This window comes from Xiphophorus hellerii, chromosome 14 (genome assembly GCF_003331165.1).
Source record: "Xiphophorus hellerii strain 12219 chromosome 14, Xiphophorus_hellerii-4.1, whole genome shotgun sequence".
Taxonomy (NCBI): Eukaryota; Metazoa; Chordata; class Actinopteri; order Cyprinodontiformes; family Poeciliidae; genus Xiphophorus; species Xiphophorus hellerii.
In genome coordinates this window covers 14,398,189-14,408,301 of record NC_045685.1, presented here as the reverse complement: position 1 = coordinate 14,408,301, position 10,113 = coordinate 14,398,189, and the positions used below count along the sequence as shown (strand labels likewise).

General features: G+C 43.0%; 1 protein-coding gene across 2 annotated transcripts; it reads right to left on the bottom strand.

The window, feature by feature from the left end:
- Window positions 1-218: 218 nt before the first annotated feature.
- Window positions 219-9,314, bottom strand: LOC116732179 (uncharacterized). 2 transcript variants are annotated; one of them, XM_032582170.1, is made up of 8 exons: window positions 9,170-9,314; window positions 6,139-6,248; window positions 5,940-6,024; window positions 5,666-5,861; window positions 3,759-4,789; window positions 2,641-3,434; window positions 1,364-1,570; window positions 219-1,284 (listed from the first exon to the last, which is right to left on the bottom strand). In XM_032582170.1, exons 1-8 carry the CDS (start codon window positions 9,259-9,261, stop codon window positions 1,040-1,042), a joined length of 2,760 nt encoding a protein of 919 aa, XP_032438061.1. In that variant the 5' UTR covers window positions 9,262-9,314; the 3' UTR covers window positions 219-1,039. The 2 variants fall into 2 exon arrangements, with proteins under 2 accessions (XP_032438061.1, XP_032438063.1); XM_032582172.1 differs by having other exon boundaries at window positions 9,144-9,271.
- Window positions 9,315-10,113: the final 799 nt, after the last annotated feature.

Sequence of the window (10,113 nt, the reverse complement as noted above, 5' to 3'; positions counted from 1 at the left end):
CTAATTTGTTGATAGTGATTTATTTTTATGCACCTGCTAAGGAATCAAATCTTGAAACTCAACATATTGCCATTCTTATCCACACCTGAAAAATGTATAAAACAAATTTTTACTTTTTAATAAATACCAAAAAAAAAAAAAAAAAACCCAAAAAACAAGTTTGTCATTTCTATGTTGCTCAGTTGTTTTCACAAGGCAAAATTCACTTTACAATCCAGTTTAGGAAAACACAACAAAATGTCATACACTTTAATAAGTACAGGTAATATTTACAGTTTATATACACAAAGAGAAACTGCCAACTTTGCTATCACAACCTCATACTTTTATAGATTAGGAACTATTTACAGTGTGGATAAGGTCATATGTTGATTCTGAAATACATAATTTTTATTAAAAATTATACTCAGTGAATTCAAGTAGATGTGCCTTGACACACTAACCTATAATGATGGTATGGAGGTATGCAAGAAAAACTTAAAAACAGGTGCATCATGGTCTGGGACACTGAAGAATACTTTTTTCCAACACACACACACACACCTGTTGGAGCACACATGAGCATCAAACACATACTGTACAGATTCATACGAGTCCATGTAGTTTAGTTTGTTCTCCCAAAGCTTTACACATTCATGTTTGGTCAACAGCGACGTGACAGAGGTCTGTCTGCTTTCTGTGTAAAACTCCACAGACTTGTTGCTAGTGACCCACTTTCCCCCCATACGTTCTCTACTTTTATTTTACTGGCAGAAAGTAAACAGGACATTTTAAAAAATAATAATAAAAAGTGTTCACTGTGCTCCACCTCATTTGTCAAAAAGGTTCCAAAACGGAGCAAAAGAATATTTTTTCTTCATCCAGTCTGTCCTCATAGCTTAATCACTTTTATTACACTACTCCCTTATAACCAGGGCGATGACCTGGAAAACCCCAAAACTTCAGGTGCTGCTCCTCTCAGCTTGTTCCACAGTTCGTCCCAACTGCTGGTGGTTTATACATTATGGTATTTTACCTTCTTTCACAGATTCCCTTCGCTCTAGCTAACTGCAGCAGCACTTTCTCTCCTCCCCTGCTTCTTCAGCAGCTGGATCCGGTTGTGGACATAAAACTTGATGGCTCTCCAGTCTCGCTGGTTGCTCACCAGCAGGGGGCAGAGTTCCAGGCAGCGTTCACAGTCCGCCTTCGCGGGGACACGCAGGTCCAAGAGGTTCTTCTTGAGGTGCGTCTCCACAGCTACGCGCTCCGCCTCGGACCAGGGTCGCTTCAGGACGCCGCGTTTTCCTGTGGGAAGGTGTAATGAAGGCCATGAGCACACGTATAAGATCCTCTCAGGTCACGAGGTCACCGATGACAAACCTACCTGATTTAACTGGAGCAGGTCTCCTTTTTTGGGGATTTGCTACAGGTGGGGTGACAGTGGTTGGAGGAAGGGGTGCAGGTTTCTTCCGTGGGGGTCGTCCCGGTCCTTTCTTCTTTACGATCACCTCCGTCTTCTCCTTTACGTCTTCCTTCTCTTCATCTGCATCCGAATCTTCTGAAAATGAATCTCCGGAGTTGCCAGACATCACTGTTTGAAGACAAATTTCAATGTGACTGAATGCTTAACACCTTGCTTACATGATCCTGCTGAAGATGTGCATCCCCAAAGCATAATGCAGGAAACTTAGACGTTTAGGATGATGTGCGGTTTAAAAAGCTTCTTCACCTGCTCCTTGTCTGTCACCATTGCTTGCTTCTCTGATTAATGCTTTAGTCACTACCTAAACTCTGCTTTAAAACTCCTCCCCAACCTTATCTCTGACCCATCTGCTGTGTTTCTAGGTTTGTATGAGGCAGATTGTTTTCTGAGAAACATCAGAGGCCTTCACAAAACAGCTGGAGATTAGATATCCAGAAATGGACTCCATGTACCATTTAGGTGACTTCTAAAGACTGCATTTCATTGTGGTGTACCAGCAAGAATTAGGCAAAAAAAACCAAAAACACACACTTCAAATGTTCTAAGAAAAAAAACAAAGAAAAGAAAAATCCTGATAAAAACTATGTCTTTCATGCCATTTGTCAAAAGAGGTCAGAGCTGCCCAGTACTTCTGGGGGAGAAAAGGAGTTCCAGTGAAATTAAGACTAAACCATGGAAGTGAGTTAGTGTTTTGAACAAGACATGAATCAAAATACTTCAAATGATGCTTTTCAAGAAATGAATTGAAAGTAAAAAAGATAGAAAGAGAGAGAAAAGAGAGAAATTAGTGCTATTTTACTCTATAATACAATAATCTCAGAATGTTTATGAAATTTTTGTGACATTTTAAGTCATTTATCAAAGTTCAAGAATAGCATCCTGTGTAATTCAAAGAGAAGCATTCTTAGTCGTGTGTGATTAAAGGAACAGTTTTCCTCAGAAGATGTAAAACATCTTCATTTATAAGAACTGCAGTACTGCAATGTACTCTTTACAGAACTTATTCACTTTTTACTGAATGAAAAAAAAGAAGAATCACCATAAATCTTTCTGATTTTGACAAAAACAAACTTCTAACATCGTGCCTATTGATTTGGGTGCAGCTACATCATCGGCTGAAACGACATACAGACAGGGTTGGAAATAGAAAAAGAAAACTGTTAGATGCACTTTCTTACCGTCTAACTCGAGGCAAATGTCCTGGAGGCTCATCCCCCTGAAAAGCACGCCCTCTCTCTCTCCGTAGAGAACGACGCGTCCAACTCGACTCATCAGCGCTGGATCTCGTATGATGGAGGAGCAGTTCTGCGTCACGTGGTACTCCCGTTCCAGGAAGTCCTCCAGCCGTTTGATGGCTCCACCCGGACCCTCTCCGTCCTCCAGCAGCAGCAGCTGGGTGAGGATGGCCACCTGCCGCCGCACTCGCGTCGCCGTCAGCGCCCCGGCGTTTTTGGCCCCACTGGCCCGAGCCAAGTTCCTCAGCAGGTCTGTGCCGCGGAGCGGAGTGGCAGGCGAGTGGTAGGGCCGGGAGAAGACGTAGGGGCTCTCGGGGTCCACGCCCACGTTGGGGCTGGTGCGGAGCAGCAGGTCCAGGCAGGACTCACAGTGAGGCGGGAGGATGAGCGGCTGGACGCGGCCGCGTTTGCCCAGGACCCCCGCCCGTGGGAGGTGGCATAAGACCTGATGCTCGAAGGGGGACAAGAAAGACTCCATGGCGGAGGAGGCGCTGGGGGCGGACTGCGGCGTGATCCGGTTGCGGTAGTCCTGAATCGTGAGCTTGGCCACCTCGCATTCCCGGTGTCGGTTGTAGAGGATGAGCAGCGAGAGGCTGGAGTGGCAGAGCAGCCGCCACGCCTCGGCAGAGTGAGGAGAGCGAGTCAGAGCGAGGGAGGAGGAATGCTGCTGGCGGCGGAGGTAGATGATCAAACACGACAGGGAGGAGAGCAGGGGAGACATGTGATGCCTGTGTGTGCTGGAGAGAAAAATTGAGAAACATTAAATCGATTATTGAAATAATCATTAACTAATTTAGAAATCAATTAGTTGTTAACTAGAGTATACCGATTGAAAAAAGTTCAGTTGGTGGGAAAAAGAAAACATATTCAGAGTAGTAATTGTTTTAGGTGATAAAATGTAGATTTTCTTATTTAAAAAAAGAATATAATCGTTTATTTACAACTTTGAATGTATGTCTAATACTGTGTAAAAAGGAATAAACAGACAAATGAAAAACCTGTGGATTAATCGATGACATAATAAATAAATGTTTCTAGGCAGACAGAAAATCTAACCACACCTTACAACTTCTCCATTCTTCTCTGGTGCATCCTCCTCCACTCCACTGAGCTCCAGATCTTCATCAGGATCAATATTAGGCTCCGGAGTGGGAGGCGGCAGCAGCTCCTCTTGATTCTTCTCTACCTCCACCTTCTGCTGCTCCTCGTGCTTCTCCTTCTTCATCCGCCTTCCTCTTTTCAAAGCCGGGGTCGGAGGTGGCGACGGACTCTTTACTCGAGAAACCAGCGGCGGCGAGGAGAGTTTGGCAGCGGGAAGCGGTAAGCTTGGCCCCTTCTTTGCAGCTGTGGGCTGTGCAGACGCAGGAGGTGAAAGCGAGAGGGAGAAGGAGACGCTGCCCGTGCTCGAGCGCGTAGCCGGCGACTCCCTCTCCCTGGAGAAGAGCGAAGGCGGAGCCGGGTTGGAGGCAGAGGACTGTGGGATGGCGAAGGAGTGGCTGTGAGGAGCGGAGGTGGAGGACGAGGAGGGGTGTGGCGTGTTGCCGTTCGAGGAGCTGTGTGTGTGCAGGTGTGCCAGCTCCATGGCCGTTCGGACATCTGGCTGGTTGCCGTGGTATTTCTCCAGGTGGCGTGCCAGCGAGCGGTAGTGGCGGCCACAGTACGGGCAATGCTGCCGCCGGTTCACCGCGGCGCTGCTGGAGCTGCCGATGTTTATGTTGATGTTATTGTTTATGTTGGTTGTTGGGGGCGCCAGCGGCCGAGCTGGCGGGGCCACGGGCCCCGGCCGGGAGAAGGAGGAGCAGGGGCGCCCAGGACCCCTGGAGGAAGGGGGCGCGCTCTTCTTCTTGGAATTAACGGCCGCAGGCAGCTTGCGCTTCTTGCGGCGGCGAAGCATCCGACCCCTTATCTCCTCGATTTCTTCTTCTTCATCGTCGTCGTCATCATCGTCATCCTCCTCCTCTTCGTCTTCTTCCCGGTCTGAGTCGCTGGCCTCAGAGTGGGTGAGTGGGGAGGAGGAGGGCGACAGCGACCAGGAGGGGGTGAGGTAATCGGACACAGAGAGGGACAGCGGGTGAGGGCCAGCCTCTTCCTCCTGGTTACACAACAGAAGAACAATTAACTGGTGTTGATTACAACTGTCCTGTGGTCAGGAGTAAAACACATCAGGATGAAGTTAGCATCTGTTGTGATTGTCTTTAATAATTTAGGAAATCATTCTGACGAGTGCCCTTGTACATTCTCATCTTTTACTCTTCTGTTGTTCTTTGGCTCCTTCAAAAAAACATCTAGCTATTATTAAAACGGCTCTACACTATATTGCACTGGACTGGTGATTTCATTAAGAAATAAATGTCATTTATATGAATGTCTAGTCCAATGACCGTTTGCAAAAAGTTATCAAGATCATTGCAATTTACAAAACATTTGTTAGAAATATGCAAAAGCTATGAAAAACTGAAATTAGGGCTTTTCACAGCCCTAAATCATAGCCCTAATAATGCCACTAGCATTATTCACTTCATGCAGCAGAAACTGATAGATAATTACTGTCATGTGCTGATTTACAATACTTGACAGCTGCCATTTATTAAATTATCTCACAGACTAGTAACAGTCTGAGACTGAACACACAATGCACTCAGGAGAAGCAGAAAGGATCAGCTTCTTTAAAATGTGTAAAATATTTAAATACAGAATACAGTACATTGAAATTAGAACATGTAGCGAACTTTTAAGCGGACTGTTTATATGTAATTAGAATAGTCAATTCTAAATATTCACACTGTAAAACAGTACCAAAGTTCTGGGTGTAAAAAATAACCGCAATTTTGAATAAGAGTACATTCAGTGAGAGAATCTGTTTTATCATTGTATTCTTTATTACCATTTTATCCCTAATATTTCACTGTTCGCTTGGACTTATCGCTTCTTTAACAGAAAATACTGTAAAATGCTATCAGCTGCTCACCATTGCGTTCTCCCCCCAGTCCGTCAGGCTGTAGTCCACAGTTATCTCCTCCCCTTTCGCAATGTCGCGGATCGCTATGACAACCAATCGGACCTGAGTACCACAGTGGACTTCTCGAATCCGGCAATTGGGAGGCGGGTGGAAGAGCACGGGTCCTCGAACACCGCTCGCTCCCTCTTCCCCCAGCTCAGGAACGCTGGAAAAACACGAAGTGGGTTTAGCAACGAGACAGCTTCCGTCAGCATTGGAGAAAAGTGGTCAGGATCTTATTTACCAGAGCTGAGTGGGGTCAGGCAGGTAGTAGGGACTACCAGGAGGAGGAAGGCGGTCTTCGGCGCCTTCTGGGTACTGGCCGTCACCTGAGATCAAGTAAACGGCTTCATTATAGAAGCTATGTTTGGAATTGAAGGTATAACACAGCACAATGAATAAACACAGTGGTACCAGATGGCAAGTTGTATTTGTATATATACCCGGGCTGTAGCTGTGCTCTGACATGCTCTCCTCCTCCTCATCTTCTGTTACATACGCTCGATCACACACCTTCACAGGTGTGCCCTTCCTTTTTCTCCCACACACGCGGCTGTAAAGAGAGAAAAGCCTTTGTTCAACGTACAGTCAAGATTATATAAAAAGCATTTCTACTGTAAATATTGGCAGAGCTAGCAGACACATTAAGGTGTGCAGGAGACATCTGGAGCAAAGCAAAAACAAGAGATCATCTTTAAGAATTTGTTTCAACTATATGAACCAATCAGGTTTTTACTGGTCCAAACTGATTTTTATTTATGTATTTGCAAATCCCCATATTACTAACCGACTATAACTGATTTTGAAAGCATTGACTTAATTCAACAATAAAACAAACAGTTATCAATCATCACAGAAAAAATGTGCTGCGCATTTCTTGACAGGAATTTCGACTCCAACTGAAAATGAAGAGATTACAGGATTGATGTTTAAGCTGGGACTACACTACAATATTTTCTGTAAATATTGTGCAGGACCTGATCAAACTGTACCACTACATCGGCACTTTCTATAATTCACAGCTTACAAACTTTGTTTTCGCACAGTATGACCAGACGCTTGGAAGTGACATACATGTGTCGTACAAGTTCGGGGATGTGCTGCATACGAACATACACTTTACGTGTAGCCTTATGTCTGGAACTACAAAAGAAGAAGAAATAGAAAACCTGGAAGCGAGGAGACCCTCGCCAGAGAAGGACACTAACCTTGGTAATCCTTGGCATTCTGTGCAAAAAAACTTCAGTCTTAACTTCACTACAGTCAACAACACACTTTTACTGAAGTAGTTTTGTGTTTACAATCATATTAATGTATGCTAATGTGAGAGAAATGAGTGAACCCTCAATTCAGTAAGCAAGAAGAAATTGTTGGGGGACAATATTTTTATGTGGCTTTGAAGCTCACAAACTCCAATATCAGAATTTCAGTCTTTTTTAGAGACATGTCCACTTTAAAGAAAGTAACATTTCATTATAGCGTTAACATAACACTATATATAACAGTGTTATACTGCTTACATAGTGAATGTAAGAGTTTCAGGTAAATTTGCTTCAACAGTGCGACACTCTCACAAGGCGCGGCCAGTATTTCCAACAGGTTTGATTTTCGTGCGACTGTGTGAGTTTTGATTGGGAGCTGGTTGTGAGGCGCTTCTCGTTATCCCATGTATACTACTATCCACGAAACACAATTAGGCTGTGACTCAGCCTGATTGCAAAAACTGTCATATGTCATGAAGAATTTGAACAAAAATCACAGTGTATTTTTGATTGTATGATTTTTTTTTTACTAAGACTTAAACAAAGCAAATGTGTTTGTTCATGCATTTTCAGACTCTAATGGTCCATGAACAGGCCTGACTTGCCAAGGAGGAAAGTCAGCCTTTAGTTTCAGATGTGTTGCAGCAGGAATCCATCCAAAAGTTGCAGGAAAGTGGCACTGGAGTGAAGGATTGGAATTTCAAACCCCTACTAGAGAAATGATTATTAAACTTTCCATGTATCAGCAGTAATGCTGGTAAATACTCATGCATTTACAACACAACGTCTATTGTACACCTTTTTACCCTTAAAGGTTTCTTTCTCTCTCTCATTTTCTTTTTCCTATTCTGGAGATCTCTGAACATGATAGACAAGTCTATATCAGTTCTTGACATAACAGACAGCAAAAGGTCAACCAGTAATTTTTTTAAAGCAAAAGCACTCAAACAATATAGCCTGTCAAAAGAAGAAAGATATTTTGACGTAAGAAATATAGGCCAAAATAACGTCCATTATTCCTTTATTTGTAACTGATTACTTTAAAAGATTTGGAACCAATCAAAATGTATTAAGCCACCTCTCCATGCTTCTTACAAAATTAATATCTTAATTTTGCAATTAAGATATTACACACAATATTGCCCTGGGGATTGGAATACAATCTGTGTTGCAAATGGAGTAAATTATACTCCATTTTTAACCGTACTGCATAAAACAGCAAAGGGACATAAATAGATAAATACGAATGACCCATATTGTTTGTCAATGGGGACATCCAGGATGTTGTGGCTTTTTTCCTTTTTATGCTTGAAATGAAAACTTCCCAGTAAAAACAAGGTTTATTTACATAGCTGCTGGTTAATAAATGCAATAAAATTTTTAGTTAACGGCTATTGTTGTTCAAATAAAATGCATCTAAGAGTAGCTTGATCAAAAATCTTGCCTTATTTTGGAGACTATTCGGGGTATTGATATGGTAAACAGGATGCAACGAGTAACCCAGCTAATTGCTGCTAATGGTCGTGATTTCTCTAATCACAACGTCAATAGTAGCCCCACCCCTTCATTCAATCACTCAGACTGTGCGACTTGCCTTTTGAAAAGACTGATTAGCGCAACAACGTGTCCCTTATTCTCTGAGCCCAGTGACAGTTAAATGTTTTAGGATGCATTTTTTTTCCTGGTGGTCAGCAACTTTGTTTACTCAACACAAAAACACGCCTGCCATTTGTGAGCCGTTGGCTCAAAACTGAGGAGAAATGTGTTCGAATACATGCAGTTCTTAAAATCTGGTGGATGAAGACGACTTCTGATTTAGGGGTTTTAAGAGCGACTGTTTTCTGCGGGGATAATGCTAACATGAATGCTAAACCACTGCTAGCCTGTTAGCTTCCAGCAGCAGCTAGCTAGGACTTCTCCGACGTATAAACATCTGAATTAAAACGGGTTTCCTTTCAGTGCAGACCCAGCCGTCTGGGCGGCAGACGCCAACCTTTAGCCTTCACCGTCTGCAGCAAATAAACAGATAAAACACACTTTCCCTGCTCCGTTTTCTGCAACACAACACCGAAATCATGCACGCGAACACTGGGTTCTAACGTTAACTACAAATACGCGCACGCTCCCAGCGCGTGCGCATGTGGCTCTGGCGTTTAATGCGATGAAAACGACTCGCGACGACCAACCGGTTTCCGTCGCCGCACTCACTCACCCCCGTGGTGGCGGCGGTTTGCTCCCATCCCCGTCGCTGTCGAGGGTCGGTGGCTCCCGGTAGTCAAAAGGCGACCGTACGCTCTCCGCCATTAGGACTGCCTTCACTACCTCTGGCGCTCCGGTAGATTGCACGCAGCGCGCATGTGCACAACATCCTTGAGGTTCCGCTGGTAAAATGGGGTGCAGCCAACCACCCCCTTTAAAATGTGGAAATAATAATAATAATAATAATAATAATAATAATAATAATAATTAATAATAATAATTTAAACACAAAATTAGTAAAAAAAACAAAACAATTATCACCATAAGAACTCATCCTATTGAAAATAAGTAATAGTCGCAATACTTTTACTACTAATAATAGGAATAAATATCACATCTATAAAATAATACTGAAAAAAAAATCTAAATATGCATTGCTCTGTGATGAACTAGAGACCTGTGCCAGGCGTACCTTGATCTGAGAATTAAACCCCAAAGATTAAATGAGAAGAGAATGAAGGGACAATATGACATTGAAAAACCCTTCCGATTTAAAATTTACACACTGAAATGAATACATGGGACTGAAAATAAAAATCTACTAATCTACTACTAAACATGCCTGCCTATTATTTTGAAGTAAGCTGTTCCATATTGAAAAAGTTCACTCACAGTGTGAATTTGTGTACATATACTGTACATACTCTGGGAAAGCTGAGAGTCAGCTGACAAAACTTTCAAGACTTTTTTGCTTTCACATGTAGGATGAAGAAATACAACTAAATGTTTTCCAGTGGCCCGAGAGAGTAAGAAATAGGTTAAATAATATGCCGCAAACAGAACTGTCCCTGAACAGAATCTGGAGTATCCTTGCTATGACCACCCAACAAATATTGAGGTGGTGTCCAATTGCACTGGCAAACACTCTGAATCAAGTAAAGTCTAGCTAAGAAAGAG

Excerpts from the sequence above, each read along its gene's own strand:
- LOC116732179 (XM_032582170.1), bottom strand. The coding sequence starts at position 9,261 with ATGGCGGAGAGCGTACGGTCGCCTTTTGACTACCGGGAGCCACCGACC. Across the intron at positions 4,790-5,665 it reads ACTGGGGGGAGAACGCAATG|GAGGAAGAGGCTGGCCCTCA; the intron begins GTGAGCAGCTGA and ends TTGTGTAACCAG. Across the intron at positions 1,571-2,640 it reads CATTTGCCTCGAGTTAGACG|TGATGTCTGGCAACTCCGGA; the intron begins GTAAGAAAGTGC and ends GTCTTCAAACAG.